At 42.8% G+C, this 18,881-nt stretch overlaps 1 protein-coding gene across 4 annotated transcripts in view; it reads right to left on the bottom strand.

The window, feature by feature from the left end:
• The window catches only part of SLC44A1 (solute carrier family 44 member 1), an 82,714-nt gene that overhangs the window by 51,304 nt on the left and 12,529 nt on the right, over positions 1 to 18,881 (bottom strand). For 2 of the 4 annotated variants that reach the window (XM_088658861.1, XM_035140581.3), the window contains exons 1-4: positions 9,108 to 9,347; positions 7,669 to 7,882; positions 6,708 to 6,797; positions 4,759 to 4,901 (exon numbers count right to left, since the gene is read on the bottom strand). In XM_088658861.1, the coding sequence (XP_088514987.1) occupies positions 4,759 to 4,901; positions 6,708 to 6,797; positions 7,669 to 7,707 (272 nt within the window). In that variant the 5' untranslated portion in view covers positions 7,708 to 7,882; positions 9,108 to 9,347. Of the gene's footprint in view, positions 1 to 4,758; positions 4,902 to 6,707; positions 6,798 to 7,668; positions 7,883 to 9,107; positions 9,348 to 18,881 lie in introns of those variants that run through there. The other 2 variants (XM_060268884.2, XM_035140583.3) reach the window with 2 other exon arrangements.

The raw sequence follows: 18,881 nt of genomic DNA, 5'->3' as shown, positions 1-18,881 counted from the left end.
GTTTGCCTATTATAAGTCGGGAGCATGACTGCAGTGACCAAGTCCGTCTTGAATCTGAGCTTTAAGGTACATGCTCCCTAGGTTTTCCAATTTCATTGATTTCCTGCAATTCCTCTAGACAGCTCTATATTGTCAAACGAGCATGGAGCAGAAATGCCAAGCAGTATGCTCGATTAGAGTCTCAGGACAATTCCAGAGGCAAGCGTGGTCATATAACGGCTGCTTTGCACGCATCGCTAACCCTCAATTTAGCATTACGCAGACAAATCTCAGTCAGCATGAGTGAAGTGTGGGGCTTGTATGTGTCTCCTCTTCTGTCCTTCTGCATGGACAGGAAAAGGTCTTCTGGGGAGTTACTTTCGCAGAATCCTGGCTTAGTGTTAACTGCAAACCAGGAATCCTGGTTGAGAACAAACAACAGTTAGCTGCTAAACAAGCCAATTTTAAACCACAGGTTTAAAAGCTCGCTTCTTTAGCAGTTAACCATAGTTCCTTTTAAATTGAGATTCTTGGTGTGCGTGTAAAACTAAGCCAAGATTCTTTGAAACTGAAAGTAAACTTGGCAAAATCAAGTTTTTAAATCACCAGATTTTTAAAATTGCTCATATGGGACCATATTGTTAGATAAGAGGGGGGTGAAGCTGAAAAAAAACAGGGCTGTTGCCTAAAGCCACTTAATGGCTTTGAACGGGGATTTTCCTAGCTCACAGGCCATCCATGACACTCATTGCCTCTGTGCTAAACTAGTTCTCTTGGAAACAAATTGCCTATCAGTTCCACATATTCTAGGGTATCTGAAGGGACGAGGAAGGCAATAGGGAACAGTCATTATGATCTCCCAGGGTATTGGAAGAGGAGACTGTCCAAATCAGCCTTGCTGATTTAAAGCAGGCTTCCTCAACCTCGGTCCTCCAGATGTTTTTGGCCTACAACTCCCATGATCCCTAGCTAGCAGAACTCTAAACATCTGGAGGGCCGAGGTTGAAGACGCCTCCTTAAATGGTGCTCTTCAGATGTTGTTGGAATCCAAACCCCATAAACCCCAACTAGCCTGGAATGATGGGAGCTGTAGTTCAAAAACATCTGGAAGGCACCAGGTTGGTCCAAGGGATGGGGAGTTGGTCCAAGGGGGTGGGTGGGTCATATTTAAGTTTAAAATGGAATTAGAAGGATTCTCAGGCAGAAACCTTTTCCACTTATTTTTGAGAAGGAAAATAAGCTTTCTGTGTTTCAAATTCACTAGACATTCTGAATCATTACATTTTCTGAAATGGAAAAATTATACCCATCAAACTATTTTACAATAGCAAGTCAAGAAACTCTCAAAAAAAAAAAGTTGTGGCCTTTTTGCTGCCTGTCTTCAGTTACACGTAATGTTTCTATCTCTTTAAGAAATAAGCATTTTTCACATTCTGCCTTATATGGATGGAAAAGATGACATTTTAAAAAACAGATTTTTAATAAACATTTGGACCAAAAAAAGGGAAGAATATTCAAAAGAAAAATCTGCACAATAAAAATCTTGCAATAAAACCATCTGCTACGTCAGCTGCTGAGCAGATGGAGAACTTTTTGTGGCAATCTCAAGGAAATATATAGTGTATTAATTGCTAGCACTATTTTATGGAGCACATTTTATTTCCTATAGGCCAAAAGGTTGTGTGTTCCATGGAAAGGTGATGACTGATATAAGGCATAAATAGTTTGGTAAGAAGTGACTAGTACTTGTCTTTTGAGATGGGTCCCCAAATATAAATTAAACAAGCTCAGAGTAGGGAGCCTCTAGTCCACAAGCAGAAAGTGACCCTCCAGATCTCTCCTGGTGCTCGCCACAGGCCATGCCCCTCCCCCCCAGTTCACATCGCCAGGCCACACCCCATTCTCAGGCCACGCCCCCTCAAAAGAACTGATCTGTGTCCCCCTCAGGTGCTTTTGTGTCAATGAACTGGGATAATGTCTTCTGCGTTCCTGCAGCTGCTGGGTGGGGTGCACAGAAACCTCTGGCTTTTATATAGGTGGAAGGTAGCCTACAGTACAAAGGTAAGAATCGCATCTGTTGCTCTCCCCATGTCCGGCTGTGGCCAGCGGTGGAGCTAGCCGCTCGGATACCTGGAGCAGCCAGATGCAGTGCACTTGGGGCCGGGGCGATCCGCCCAGGGGGTGCGCGATCAGCGCACGGCGATCCACCCTGGGGGGATTTTGACATCCCCCCCCCCAGGGATGACAGCTGGGGTGGAATCCCCCCCACCTTGCTCTACCTCTGGCTGTGGCTCCACCCACCACTGACAATCAGCTCCCAGAAGGCTGTTCATAGGGGAATGAGACCCTCAGGGTGAAAAAATGTCCCAATCTACACTATCTGAAGTCTCTTGTCTTAATCCCTGTCTGGGGTTCGCTGCGTACTTTCCTCGGGGAGAAATTGATGGAGGCTGCAAACTGGAAAGTTCAAGTGCCTCAGCCCATGAAAACCCCGTTTTGTTAGCCCGAAGACAGAATCGAGAATCAGGTTCTTTGTAGCTTTTCAAAAAGTGGTAGTTTTTATTACTTCTGCACTGTTTGCTCCCTGTGTCTCGCTTTCAACATCTGAACTGCACACAGGGGAAAAGTCGGCGTAGCCATATTGTCACTGCACTAAAACGTGACTGAAGTCGAAAAGGGGTTGAACTCTGTTACCACACATTATGCCACAACGAAAGGTAGCGTAAGCAGAAATTTCAGAAACTCATTGAGTCAAATCTAGTTTCTTCCAAGCTTCATTGCTTTCTCCGTCAATGCCTGCATGGCTTCTATCAAATTTCATTTTCTCGTTCACTGAATATATATTTTGCTTTTCAAAGGACTCTGAATTTTAGAGAAAGGAGGAAAGCCAAATGGCATGCCTAGTAATGGAAACTGATAGAATCCAACTGAATTATAACCTATCTTTACTATACAGTGGTGCCTCACTTAACGAATGCCCTGCTTAACGAAATTTCTGCTTAACGAAAGGATTTTTCGAGCGGAGGTTGCCTCGCTAGATGAATTCGTTTCATGAAAAATTCGTCTAGCGAATCGCGGTTTCCCATAGGAATGCATTGAAATTCAATTAATGCGTTCCTATGGGCAAAAAAAAATTCAAAAAAAAATTCAGTGCATTCCTATGGGATTCGCTAGACGAATTTTTCGTTATAAGAAAAGACCCGTGGAACGAATTAAATTCGTCTAGCGAGGCACCACTCTATATTGCATCCACACCTTTGGCCTTCCTCATTATGCTGCTGCTCCCTTATTCTTTTCATTTTGGGTGAATTTTGGCCAGCTAACAGTGGCAAGTAGTTACAGGACTAAACAGGAAGGTACCATAGCATGGTTCTCTTTTACTACAATTAATCAGTCCAACAGCATATATATCCCTGTTCCTTTGCAGCATCTCTATTGTTTGATTTTCAATAAGATGCCCTTCACATTTGCAATGGAAAAGACTTAGGTCGTTCTTAAGCATTGTTCCTCAACGGTCCACTTACATATACGTCACATATCCCAGAGCCCTTTAAATGTTCCTGAGCTACATAAACTCTGCCTTACATCACATGACCCTGAAAATATATTTCTAAAGTTCCCATAAGACTAAAATATCTAAGGGCTTTTCTACAGCAGAAGCTCAAGCTGATGAATGGTCATTATCTATCCTCACTGAACTGTAGTCAGGTAAGAAACAGAGAATTCACTGCACTTTCAGCAGTGATGTGGGTCTTCCAGAAAAGCTTGAATTAGAAAAGTTTCCTTTAGGTACTTTGCATCAGAAAATGTTCAATTTGGTTATATTGGCTCAACACCAAATCAGTTATTGCATATGTTACTATTATGAAAAGTCATTTTTTTGTTTTACAGCTCTTATTTTAGAAAAGTGTTGTTTGTTGCTCACATTGCTAAATTATTTTTAAATAGGGAAATGTTTAAGGTGCATCAGAATTTTTTTGTGATGTCCAAGAGAGTCATCTGATTTAGCATGTTTATTTTACATATATTTAGTAAAACCAAAGCCTTTGAAACTGCCTTACTTAATATCACATTTGCAACTGGTCTGGTATCCATTCACTGTTACTAATGAACTAATGAACCTCATAGAAAAATTCCAACCCCATGTCACTACTTCACAGAAAACAATTCCCTTTATTCTTTGGCGAAGACTAAACTGGTGTATCACTAATATAAGTGCTAAAATACTATAACACTAACTTAAGTGTGTAGCATATATATTCATATGAATTCTCCACAACAGAAGAGAATTACAAAAACATAATTTTGTAAGTAGTTCAGGAAACCCTGGAGAGGTACTAAGAACACACCACTATCTAAACCAGGCATCTCCAAACTGTGGCCCTCCAGATGTTTTGACCTACAACTCCCATGATCCCTAGCTAACAGGACCAGTGGTCAGGGAGGATGGGAATTGTAGTCCAAAACATCTGGAGGGCCGAAGTTTGGGGATGCCTGATCTAAACACACAGAAGCATCAACAGGATTCTAACTTGAAATTTCGGAGTACGTGGTTCACAAGTATAAAAGCCAGAAACACATTAAGGCTGCACAAGTACCCAAGTACAAGAAGTGTTCAGGAGAAAGTGATCACTTGACATAAAACTAATGGCGTCCACACTTAAGAGTAAGAAATGCATTGATGTTCTCCTTAATCTTGCCACCCACGGCCAAAATGAAAGAAAACTATTCCACCAGTTAATGAAACAACTGTAGCAGTAATTATAACCCATTACTCACTTCTTTTTTGTGAGGTCTAAGCCACTGTTGTCTATCCCATCTATTTTTATATTCTTCTGTCCACAGATATTTCCGTAACTATCATATCCTGAAACCAATCTTGCAGCTGCTCCGGTAGCTATTGAAAAGCCACAAATAAGACCCTGGGAAGAAATGAGATGAGAACGAAAGCTTTCCATGGCAAACTGTTTTCAAAAATACAATTCTTTTTAACGGCAGCTTTCTGATATGTTCCCCACAGAGATGTATAAAATAAAAACTACTCCTATCTCGCTTTCATCCTTATTTCAGGATCTTTTAAAAAGGAAAATTACCCCCCCCCCCAAAAAAACCCCTCTGTAACATCATGCGAAGTATGAATATATACCAGTTACATAAAGACGGTCAAATTAAAACTCTGTCTTTTGAGAGAGAGAGAGAGAGAGAGAGAGAGAGAGAGAGAGAGAGAGAGAGAGAATCTGATGCATAAGAAATCTAGATGCATCTTGCTCTGAGTTGTCACAAACGTCCTAAAATAGGTTTGTGAACTGCATGTGTTTTCAAAACAGGGCTGCTTTCAGAAGTTCAGGCAATGGTGGAGACCAGCAGTACATATTATAAGTCATATATAATATGGCTGGCTGTGACCCTTCCTTTTGGATAAACAGCTTGCATTAGTGGTGCCCATGCCCTAGGGATTTTCAGGCTAGGCTACTGTCACATGATATGGGGCTGACCCATTGCACTCTGTATGAGGCTAAGCCCCTGAAGATAGTACAGAAGCACCAGCTAGTGCACAATGAAGCTGCTGGCCTACTGACAGGTACAACAGGCAGAGAAATCGTGTTATGCTGATTCTCAGCACTTGGTGCCATTTAGCTTCTCGGTCCAACTGAAAGTGCTGGGGAATGTTCTTAAACCTCTAAACACTTTACATCCACCTCACTACTGGAAAGACTCTGCTCCAAGTGCCTTCTATTAGGAAGGGGGGAAATTAAGAGTGCTGAAAAGGAGTTTCCTCTGAGCCAGTGTTTCGCCAAACTTGGGTCTCCAGCGGTTTTGGGACTACAACTCCCATCATCCCTAGCCAGCAGGACCAATGGTCAGGAATGATGGGAATTGTAGTATAAAAAAACACAGCTGGAGACCCAGGTTTGGGAAACACTGCTCTATGCGATCACATGAGAACAACTGTAAAGTCTCTAGGACTCATCTGGCAATATCCTTGCACCGCTTTTGGGTGGAATCCAGCAGAATACTAAGGCACAGCTTCAGCACAAGGATTTCCACTTGCACAATAGAACATTGTCCCCAAATTACTTCCCCTGCATGCCCCCCAATTCTGTTCTAGGAGTTCCCTCAATGCTCTGCAGCAGATTTGGGAAGCATGCAAGGCAAGCATGGGGAGAGGAAGAAATTCTTGCACTGACAAGTGAATACCATAGTGTATTCCCCCAAGCTTTTAGTATTCAAGTGTTAACTTTGGCATGATGGTCAGGAGAGGGCAATTGTATTCAACGGTGCTAGATGTAGTACTTAATTTCAGTACAGTATGTGGTTTTAATGTTGTATTTTAATGTATGCAACTGCCATACGGTCTTAAAGAAAGGCAGTCAAAAAGTTCTGAAAAACAAAAGCAAATTGTAGTTCCATGAAAGGTTGAGGTTTTTTTTTAAAAAAAAATGTTGGTGCCAGCATGTTTTAAAGCAGTGTTCAGATAAGTAGGTCAGCATTCTACAATAAGAGGTGTGTTGGCAGAAGGGGAACTGTTGTGTAATTCCTAATGCACAAAATACACTGATCTCAGAGTTGCGCTGAAGTATTGGTATTTTATCACAGCCATTTAACATCACACACACACACACACACACACACACACACACACACCCCTGCACCTTAAATAAAGGTTTCAACAAGGAGTCCCTTAAAAAAGCCCTGCACTGATTCCCCTTTAGAGCTGTGTTACTTACCATGCCGACGCAAAAGAGAATGAACAGCAACAGCCATGGGATATCTGTGCAGCTGCGATCCTCCAGGGGCTTCCACTCTCGCTTGGAGCTCTAGTATTTTTGGACGGGACAAGGAGAAAAAGAGGATGGAGAAAAGAGAAAGGTTATGCAAGGCTAGTCAGAGTCAGACTGTTCTGCACAAAATAAAAATTGCAACTTAAATAATATTCTCAGACACTGAGTCTATCACTGGTTATTCTACTGCAGACTTCCTGTTGGGTGGGCTCCAACACTGCTAGGCTTCAGAGTCCCAGAGCAGCTGGAAATTAATTCCCATGCTTTTTATCACTGTCAGGAGCAGCAATAAAACCACCAGTGCAAATAGTTCAACAGCCAGACACTAATTCAGACATGCGTGTGTACCACCTGATGGGAATAAAAAACAGACTGTGAAGCGGTGCTAGAATTATCATTTTTTACATCTGTTTTTGATCCCTTTTGTGAATCATTTGATCACACAGCATCTGATTATCAACAAAATGTAACTGTCTGTCTGATCTGCAAATGTTCTTTTTACACATGGTACAATAAGCATGTCAGTGATCAATCAAAAGCACTGCATTAGTAGTGAAACCCTAATGTATTTATTCTGGTATAAATATTCAATGTGAACACAGCTGTGGACCAACATTAATTTTCAAACACGTATACATCAATTCTACGGCATCACATCCTTACCTGAAGATGCATGAAAACTAATGTCAAGGTTATGCCATCATCAAACTCGCATCCTGAAACATGTGACCTGGCCAACTGTTGCCGGGACCTTTCCTCACACAAGATTTTTGTGCAAGATAAATACCCCACCATCTCATACACCCTTAGGTAGAACTTCCAATATTTCACCGTTGTGCTTTTTAAAAGAGCAGAATTAAATTTGGTGGGAAGCTTATCTAGTCAAGGCACTCCAGCAAGGACCTACCAAAAGAGCAAGGGAAAAGAAGGCAAGGATGAAAGACATCGTTTCTGTATCCCTGGCTGGAGCAGAAAATGGGAAACCAGGCTGGTCAATCAAGACATTAGTAATTTCAGCATCCCTCCACAGCCTCTGTACATACAGTAATCTTCTTTACAAGAGGGATAAACAAATAGGCTATTCACAAACTCCTCAGTCTGAACACTACAGGCAGGATTAGCTGCAATAGAGACAAAAAGATACATACAACTAATAAAAGGAATGGTTTTTCATTACTGAAGATGAGGACAGGGGTGGCTTTGCAATTTTGGCGAGTAGGAACAAAGGAGGCCAAAGCTTAAAGAGGTGAGATTGAAAACAATCTACACTATTTAGATTGGGCCACTTGATGATTTTAAGGTACCTATCTTTAACAGCAAAATGAAATTGAGAAGGTATAAAACAAGATAATGCTCAAACTTTGTCCGAATTTGTGGCAGGTGCTCAATGAGTGCAAAGCTGGAATGTGTTTTCAAAATCATCTGAACTTGCCTATACTTTTGGAAACAACCTTAGAGTAAGCAGCAGATTTCCAGAACCATGCACCAGTTTCCAGTCTAGAAGGAGCAAGAAAGTACATCAACCATGTTAAAACTTAGGTGTTCTGCCCCTGAAAAAAACTGCATTGCTTCACTGTAGGGTTCTTATACATTTGGTATATCATTGGTTTACATTCATACTGTTTCTGGTAGCTAGAAATTCTCCATTAAGGATCATTTAGATTCATAGTCTAACTGTATGAGGCTCTAGACAAGTAGCAATAATTCATCCACCCTCACAAGAGGCATGCAAAGCAAATGATCATTATTACTGTGCTACAAATGAAGAAACTGAGTTTGATAGCGACCACACTCCATACGCAAAGGTCGCACCAACCAGCCATTTTGTTTGAACTGCATTTTAAATTCTTCTGACAACTCAAATGTAGTGTTTCCTCTTTGCTTCCTCCTAAGCAACACTCACACCAAAGTTCTAAACTGCTTCTTAAAACATGCTTCGGGGACATGAGTAAGGGAAGCACTTCAAAAGAACCCCAAATGATAAGCATCTTCAAAATTTGCACAGCCAGATCAACTAGCAAAGAGTCAATAGGTGAGCTGGAATTCGAACTCCAGACCCGTATCAATTAATCACAAGCACTTTATCCACCTGCCCAGAGACCTGCTAGCTAACAAGCTCCTTAAGAGGCTTTCATTTCCATGACCACCTGTCTTCTATTTATTTATTTATCCATGCATGCCGTGTGCACATTCACTCACACTCACACTCACACACACACACACACACACACACACATCCTTTACTAATTGGAGAACCACATGCTAGACGTGAGCCAAATGAAAATTGTGCATGCAGATTATAGTTAAGTTGTCAAGAGGTTTTTATTAAAAACTGACATTTCTTACCCCACACACTTTCCTAACGCTTTTTCTATATCAGCAGGCGCTGCTTGTGCAAGATCCTCTGATCAGCAGGTGCTGACAGAATGGGGGCAAGGAAGGGAGAAGGCAAGTTCCTTCCCCAGTCATGGTGGTGGCTGACAGCGCCAGGGGATGTGTTGTAGAAGGACTAATTTCTCTCTCAGTGTTGAGGGAGTCCAGCTAGCTCCAGGTCTGTGAGAACAGTAAACACGCAAATCCTGCTCCAACCAGTGCATGCTAATTCTTAATATATACTCATCATACAATGCGCCTGACAAAACTGGCCTCAATGTGAACTCCAGCAGTAGCCTATTACAGTCGATTTATGCCGAGTGAACTTCAGCTTGCTCTGCTCTGCTGACTGTACCCCGGGCAATAAGCCACGGCATTTGTGCAAAGCAGTTTGTACTCTTTCAAAAGCATGACTCTGAAAAAAAGCAAATGCTATTTGATTCATTTTTTTCCTCCTTATTCTGTACACAGCCTTTTTACGTTGCCCATGATTCCGCCTGTCCAATTATCAGCTCTACCAGTTCCCTTTTTCTAGAAAAAGAGGTGCTGGAACTCACCATGAACTCTGCCCCTGTTCTCTTATAATGGCAATGGCACACACCTGAGAGGTGCCAGAACTGAGTTCCAGTGAGTTCTGGCTGAAAAGAAGCCCTGACTCCAACATTGTTTTCTGCAAGGTGATCTCCTAGCTCCAATGTTCTTCTTATATTATCTATCTATCTATCTATCTAAATTAATATATATATATAAATGTAAAAAGGGCATGTGGGTGTGTTTCCACTTTTCTCCAAAACCGCTTGACCGATAACGCTCAAATTTGCACACAACGTCCCATGCTACTGTGATAGGAAGCACAAACCGTTTGCATAGACAGATGTCACACCTTCGCAGGGTAAAACCCCCCAAAACCAGTGTTTCAGAACACACAACTCACCCAAAAGTGCATGCTGGGGAAAAGAAGCCAGGAGAGGTTGCAAAACAGCACCCTCTAGCGGCAGCTACACTGGTACAGCAGCTAGAAAACCTTCGCCCTCTATCGGCACCTACACTGGAGCAGGAAAACCTTCCCTCTCCACAGCACCTTGGCTGAATGGAGGTGGGTGGGCGTTGGGGGGGGGAGGGGACAGAATAGGTCATGGATCGGGACAGGGTGGGGGGAAACACAGGGATGAGCCACAGCAATGCATGGCCGGGCCAGCTAGTTGTAAATAAAAGAATCATAGGTCTGTTTACCCAGTCTCCATTCTGCCCTCTATTATTTCCCTTGTGTCTATATTTAGATTGTAAGCCCTCCCCCAGAGGAAGGGACTTGTCAAACCTGTTCTTTGTAAAGTGCAGCCTTTGGGATCAGATCCACACCACATGTTTCTGTGTGTTACAAGATGCGGTGCTGCAATCAGAAAGGCTTCAGGTGGCCTGAGCAGAGGAGGCAGACAGGTGCAGAATTTGTAATACATGGGCAGACAAAGAGGGAAAGAGCAGGTCAAGGTAGTACTGTAAGGGAAGCAACAAACAGGCAAAACCGAACAAACCCAAGGAGATCTAAAACTAGCAGAAGTGGAGCAAGGTTGGCTCTTCATCACCCGCCTTGAACATTCAGGAGGATTTTGGCTAGCAATGTCTGCTGTCCAGCTTAAAATGCTGAAGTTCTCTTCACATACTATGGCACAATGGTACGGGCCATTGGGAACAAGCACATGGTCCACAGGGCTCCTGGCTTCTTGGAACACCATCACATTTAAGACTGGGAAACTGTCTCAGTCCACATCTTCCATCTATTTCCTTGGTTCAGAAGGGAGTGCCATTGCTTATGCAGTCTAAACAGCACTACTCAACCACAGAGGGGAGGTATAAGCAGGCTTGTGGGGTGGGGACAGTGGGGGAAGACAACACCCATGTTTGCAGGAAGTACCAAACAATATTTAGGGGAACAAACCCTAAGGAATTGAGGGAACCCAAAACAGCCTAACAAGGACAGAGTGTGCTCAGTGGGCATGGGAAACTGACTAATTATTGGGTGCAGGTGAGGTAGAAAGACAGTCAGGAGAAGGGATGGAATAATGTATCATGGAGAAGGGCATAGCCAGGGGTGCCAACTTGAATATAATATTCAATGCATGCACACCATTTGAATGGCAATGCCCATCAACTTGGGGGGGGGGGCAGCCCTCTCAAATATTTTATTGAGAGGAGCAAACGGACCTCGACCCCTATGAATTGGCTCCTATGGGCACAGCTAAGCAGCCACAACAATGAACTGAAACCCCACCTTTTCATAACCCGAGTACAATAGAAGATTAATATTTAGGTTTTAGCCATTTTTGAACCTATCTTCTGCACTATTCTTTGTGTTGAGCGTTGCCACTGTACATTCACTGCTATTCTCTGCACCTGAAGCCATTTCGTTTTCTGAAAAGAAAGAACCTCATGACACCTTACCAGGACATAAGCTTTCATGGGCTAGCATCCACTTATCATATGCATGAAGTGTAATGCTTGGTTGGCAGGAATATATCCAAATGAGTGTAACGGGTGTGTGGGATGTGATAGTTGAAGTTAAATGGAAATGAAATGTAAAACTGTGACAGTTCAAGCTGAGCTTAAACATAAGCAGAATAAGCACAGTGACCCTTCACAACAGGAAACTATTGTCTCTATTGGGATCCCAGTAAAGATAATTGAAATCAAGTTGCGATTCAGCAGCTTCATGATGGGGTTTCCCTTTGATGCACCGTTTGTTCGGTCAGTAACAATTGCAGTAGGCTTAAATGTGTCCATTTATTCTTTTGCACACAGCCTGGCCAGTTGCAACGAGCACAGCTACCGCTCTGGAAACTGACTGATGTCTCACAACATTCCTACTAAAAAAGAAAGGAGCATTTGGAAATTCATTTGGCAATTCCTCCAAAGGAAGAAAGCAATAACAATCAAATCAAATCAAAACCAAAGGCTTTCCATTCTCTTGTGCATTCCACCTACAAATGCAATCATTTAATAGGATTTTTTTTAAAAGCCAATGAATGGAAAAGCTGGAAAGGGATTTGGGAGTCCAAGCGATCACTCCCAGTTACCCCTGTGTAATCCGCTTCACTGCTTGGTCCATTGAGAACAGCTCACTTTCAAAGGGGGGGGGAATAGGTGTGGTTCTAACAGGTGGTTGAAAGGTCACATGGATGAATTAAATCCACACCCAGGATTTTCAAGGTTGCGTCACATTAAGCCTTATTGCTACACATACCCCTGCACCTGCATGATTAAAGCTGCAGATAACCCTGCTAATCCAAGCTAAAAAGGTAATAACCACTATTCCCCACATCAGAAGTGCTGAAATGAAATCATGTGTGCAATAAACACAAAAACACTTCCCGGCTTAAAATTATGCCCACTCCAGCAATTTTAATATTTCATTTATGAACAACACATCGTTTTAATCCAAATATTATTATTACCCGCTCTGCAGCAGCTCATTTTGCCCCTTCGTTACTGAAGCACCATAAAGCCGCAGCTGACAAGCCTGGCCTGCTGCCCAAAGTGATTTGAGCCTCTCCTCAGCACAGAGCAGAATAAGCACTACAGTTTGCCCTGCCAGTTGCCACAGTGAAATGGTTTCCCTTCAAAAGTACAGTCATACCTCGGTTTGCAAGCGCAATTCCCCGAGTTCGTCGTAAACCGAAGGGTGCTTCTGTGCATGCGCAAAGCGCTGATAGAGCGCTTCTGCGCATGCTGCGCAGATCACTTCTGTGCATCCGTGCACCGCAGAACCTGGATGTAAACACTTCTGGGTCCACGACGGTCGCAAACCGATCACTCGCAAATGGAGGCGGTCGCAAACCGAGGTATGACTGTATTCAGGACCCAAGCATGGGGTGTGGTGAACATTTCGCTATGGCCTGGAGATCCAGGAGGATAAACCCACTACCCAGACCCGTCAAAGTGTCCTTATTTTCCAGTCCCAGATTTACAGAAGCCATCTGGGTCTCTCATTTTCAATGGAAAAATGTTGGAGGGTATGGAGTTATGCAACCCCAAGCTATCTGAAGGCAGCCCTGTATAGGGAAGGAATTTTTTAAAAAAGTTTAATGTATTATTATTATTATTATTATTATTATTATTATTATTATTATTATTTATATATGTTGGAAGCTTCTCAGATTGGTTGGGGCAACCCAGTCAGATGGGCGAGGTATAAATAGTAAAAATATTGTTGTTGTTGGCCCGGACAATAGAAGGTGGTTGGTATTGGACCTAGGGCAATCGCTAGAACTGAGTGTGTGCATATACAGGATTTTAGCCCTCGATATGCTTTAAAGTAACAAGGATATACTGTATACTAGTTACAGGTAGGTAGCCATGTTGGTCTGACGTAGTAGACCAGTAGCACCTTAGAGACCAACCAAGTTTGTCATTGGTATGAGCTTTCGTGTGCATGCACACTTCTTCAGATACCTGAAGAATACATACTGTTGGACACATGGAGACAGCATTAATTGCAGTCAAAGAGAACCATGCTATGGTACCATCCTGTTTAAACCTGTAACTGCTTGCCACTGTTAGCTGGCCAAAATTCACCAAAAATGAAAAGAACAAGGGAGCAGCAGCGGCAGCGAAACGGGGGAAGGCCAAAGGCGTAGATGCAATATATGGTAAAGATATGTTATAATTCAGTTGGATTCTACCAGTTTCCATTATTAGGTATGTCTTTTGGCTGCCATATCTAGCTATAAACACAACTAAGGTAGTCAGAAACATACCGTAAGTGGGCTAAACAAAGGAAACAAAAAGAAGCTAAACACCGCCAATCGATCCTCTAGTTTTTCAAAACAGACAAAGCTTTCTGTAGTCTGGCTCAGGCACTACAGTAACTACGGTAGGGAAGTAGATGAACAAAAACAGTATGTAAATGATTCCAATATAGATTCCAATTCTATGGCAACTGATGAAGAAGCAAAGTTGCCAGATAAAATGCCAATTTATATATACATTTTTAAATAGGTAATAGCACCATAAGGTAAAGGTAAAGGGACCCCTGACCATTAGGTCCAGTCGTGACCGATTCTGGGGTTGCGCGCTCATCTTGCATTATTGGCCAAGGGAGCCGGCGTATAGCTTCCAGGTCATGTGGCCAGCATGACAAAGCCGCTTCTGGCAAACCAGAGCAGCACATGGAAACGCCGTTTACCTTCCCGCTGTAGCGGTCCCTATTTATCTACTTGCATTTTGACGTGCTTTCGAACTGCTAGGTTGGCAGGAGCTGGGACCAAGCAACGGGAGCTCACCCCGTCACAGGGATTCGAACCGCCGACCTTCTGATCAGCAAGCCCTAGGCTCAGTGGTTTAACCACAGCGCCACCTGGGTCCCTAATAGCACCATAAGCGACGTTAATTAATGATTTTACAATGAAAAGGTCTAGAAAAATAAAGCTTTAAAACCGTCTTTGTGTGTGTCCCAGTCAGCATGGCCAATGGTTCAAGGATGGCAAGATTTGTAGCCCAAAATTTCTGAAGGGCGCCAAGCTGGAGAAAGTTGCTGCAGAATCATTCATCTCATTCCCACTGATACTTTTTTAAAAAATACAGCCATGCATGAGCACCGAAATACAGGTAGTCACTGAAATTGCTTGTGAGCACCTGCGGTGTCTGGAGGAAAGACAGGTGACTGCAATAAACCATTTGATACAATGAACACTGCTATCACGGTGGCAAAAGCATACTGGGGGAGCCACAAGAGACATCGGTAGCAGTCCGGGTGTGGAAGTGTGCCATCCTATTATGATGACTCTGTCTGCTGCTTGATAAGGCCCAGAGGTTCAGAAGCAGAGCAGCATGCAAAACATCTGGAAATTGGGCCAGGGGAGGCTTGAAAACACCTTTTACCTTGTGACTCTTGCATCTGCTGCCAACAGCTGTAAAATTCATTACCTTCAACCCAGGTAAGGAACCCCTGCCCCGTGAGAGACACGAACTTCTGTTTTTATCATTGCTAAATGTTGTAAGCCACTTTGAGAACTTCCGTAATTATACGAGATATAAGTATTTAAAATAAAATATGAATGAAATGCGAAACTGAAACTCTGTCTAGTGGGTTCTTAATCTTAATGCCTCTCTACCTTTCTCTGCTGAATGCCAAGCTGCACATGCAGACACATTTCTTTATTCCAGACACACACTTGTGACTAATGTATTCCCCATTCTCCAGAGTTTTAAGAGCAGTGTGAACTGCATTTTAGCCACTGGATTTATAGTAGGATTACTTGTCTTTGTTCTCAGCAAATGTATCCAAAATAGGAATGGTTCTTAGGCAAAAGAAAAGGGAAAGGGAAATAGCAACATGGTTCTCGGCACAGATGCTTGCTCTCACAGTTATTCTGCACACTGGAATATATAGCACAAAGCATGCCAATATATTTTTAGTTTTCCTTTTATTTGTTTCCTCTGGTAACACCTGGGGCAAGTCAGAAGGAGAGCACCCAGGGCAAAGTTCTTAAACCATCACTTTGAAAGCTGTTTGTTCTCAAGTTATACAAGGTGAGAATCATTCTCATCATCATCAAAAGCAAAAGACTTATTGGTCCCAAAATGTAGATACGGCAGGTGAATAAAACAGACTAGCAGCAAAATTACTGAAACTGCATAGTAAAGAACGGAGATAGGATTTTGGATAACCAAGATGCTGCTAATGTTTTTCCCTCCATGCAAAGACTCAAGAATTGTGTCCCAAATATGCATGAAGGACAGAAGTCAGTGTGGAAATCAGAAGAATTAGTGGGACACACATAGGAAGAAAGGAAAAAAACCATAGGGTGGAACAGAATATAAACAACTTTTAACCCCAAGTAACATTTAGATGATAAATAAGGAGGGCTGTCAAAGTTTAAATATAATACAAGCATGTTGTGTGGTAGGGTAGTTTCTAGGGGGGGAGTAATTTTCTTCAAGAATTAACCTTGGATTCTTCAAACAATGAGCATAACTGAGCAAGAAGATAACAATGTGTGTGTGTATAAAATGCCTTTTCCATTAATACATTTGAAGACCACCCTCCCCTTCCTTTGAAAGAGTGAAAATTTCCCTTATATTCTAAGAGTACTCTCTAGCTGCTCAAGAATACACCAATTACTATGCAACTGACTGCAGTAATTCCCCAATGAATTAGCCTTTTCAGCAACACAGAATGGACTGGAACAAAACCAAATGCACCGGAAAGTAGACTGACAAGGCAAACTAAGATTTCTACACCCAGGGCTCCCAAAGTTCTGCTGTCCCGTGGGAAATGTTACTAGAAAAGACAGACACTTTATACACTCAACCTTTCCTCACGGTCCCAAGCAATCTGAAGAAACATGTTCCAGTGAAAAAAATAAAAGACCGGTGCTTCAGAATGTATAATAGAAAAGCACAAAAGTTATATCAAGTAGACCAGAAAGCTGGACTCATACTGTGCTGCCTTTTAGTAACCAAACACTGCAGCTAAAGTGCAAAAATGCAAAAAATCTCAGGTAGGAGATTAGATAACAGTAGCAAGGCTGCATGACTCAAACGCTGATACAGTAGACACAAAATGAAGGCATAATAAATAGTGATCCAAGTGCAGTAACACAAACTGTCCTAGAGATGAGCCTTCTCAGTACATGAGGCTCAAATTGAGGAGGGGGATGTGCATACAGTACTACCGTGTGCCTTCTCCACCCCTAAACAAGGCCGGCCCACTCATGAGGCAAGGTGAGGTGGGATCCACAAGGGCGTCAGATCCAGCCTCCAAGGAAAGCGTTGTCTGCTGCTGCTGCCACCGCAATGGCAACAACAGCCATGGTGTGCTCCTTGGGGGCTGCTTCTTCAGCAGCGTCCCCCCAATGCCGCCTCTACAACAGCCTCTTGGCAAATAGGAGGCGCCGCTGGTCTCCTCCCATCCTTGTTCCTGACGCAGATCTTTATTCCGCCCGCCCCATTCCTTCCTTGGCCAGAAGAAGCAGGGAGTATTTTGTGGTTTATCTCAGCTGCCCAAACGCCCCTGAACTTCCCCCACTGAGCAAGGAGGTCTGAAAGGGGCTCCTTAGCACATTCAGGGGAAAGTGTGTATAAAAGTCTCTGCGCAATGAGGAATTCTGTCATTGCAGAATGCTGTTATTGCAGAATACCCTCTTCTCTAGTTTGAGCCCTTACGTGCCAAATTTCGTTCAGAGGGAAAGGGAACTGGCAACTGTACATTCGTACTGCAACTGCCACGTACAATGGGTTTATGCAAGACTCACATTACGCACGTGGCAAACTGCCTGCAATTTGAACAGTGGCATGAAACACAGCCTCCTGCGTGCCTTTTAAAACTTTGGTCTTAATGCTTCACTCCAGTATGGGACTCTTCAAGTAGTCATTTTTTTTAAAAAAAACACAAACTTGTGAACTTCAGGAAGGCTGCCTTCTCCCTTGGCTCACCGCAACATCCCATTATTATTATTTTAAAAAAGGGTTTGTTTTTTATGGTTCTCCAATGACTCCACACTTCCTCCTCACACAGAAAACTCAGGAACTTAATATATGGCTATTTTGTTGGGACACACAGAAGGAAGCATGCTGTTGCTTCCTAAATTCACTGAACTCTGGGACGCGCCGTAAAATACCCAACATGTCCCATCAAGAACAGTCTTGCTCTTTGACGGGCAATGCAAATCACGCCCGGGTGTTTTCCTCTAAATGTTATCTCAAGGAAGAAGAAACAAAACCTCGGGTACTTTCAGCTGTTTAGATCACTCCACTGCTGATCAAAGAAATGTTCATTCTTTATGAGTTTTAGCTGAAGTTAACAAGATAAGTACTATCCTGAGACAGTGCTTCAGAGGTACAAGGAATCATTAGGTGACCTGAAAAGTTGGGCATGCTTTGTATTGTCATGTAATTCATGCCATGCAGAGATGCTAAGCAACCTCCAATATTTCAAAGCATTAAAGGGAGTGCAACTAAAAAGCTGTGTTGTTTTCCTTCAAGACATATTATTACTACAGAGCACTACACCTATACATCTGAGAGTTCCCGTGCTCTGCGCACTACTTTTGGAAATGCTTGGCATCATTTAAGTGGGATTTTGAGAGTATGACCTTGCACTTAAGGGATGTATTATTAATGGTGATAATGAGACTGGGGAAGCGTGTTTACAATCGAGTTGCCTATTTCCATCCGTTACTGTCATGCTCACCCTGTGCCTCGATATACCACCTGCTTGTCAGCCCCTCAGCTGAGTCAATCACATTATCATGTTCTCACCAGGTTAGTGCTACCAATTGCAGGCATGACAAATTATGACTGTCTTTATCAATTTGGAAGGAAACAGCACTTAAGCCATCCTCAAAGCATGGAAACGTGCAGTTCGGGTAACCTTGATGAAACAATAACAGCATACTTCTGCACTGTGACTTTCAGGAATCAGAGCGGGGCAGGGGAGAGATGGAAGGGCAGTTATATCAGTGTAAAAGAGCTCTAGCCCGAAAAATTAAGCCAGTATTAAGTAATTTTCATTTATTCAGGTGCAGATGTCTCCCTATTGATAATTCAAAATGATCCCTTTTATTTGCAAGCAAGAGCTCTGAGCATGACCCAAGTATAAAGGACCCCTGGATAGTTAAGTCCAGTCAAAGGCATCTATGGGGTTGTGGCGCTCATCTCGCTTTCAGGCCAAGGGAGCCGGCATTTGTCCGCAGACAGCTTTCCGGGTCATGTAGCCCGCATGACTAAACCGCTTCTGGCGCAACGGAACAC

This window comes from Zootoca vivipara, chromosome 15 (assembly GCF_965207765.1).
Source record: "Zootoca vivipara chromosome 15, rZooViv2.hap1.1, whole genome shotgun sequence".
Lineage (NCBI taxonomy): Eukaryota > Metazoa > Chordata > Lepidosauria > Squamata > Lacertidae > Zootoca > Zootoca vivipara.
This window is presented reverse-complemented; position numbering and strand designations above follow the sequence as displayed.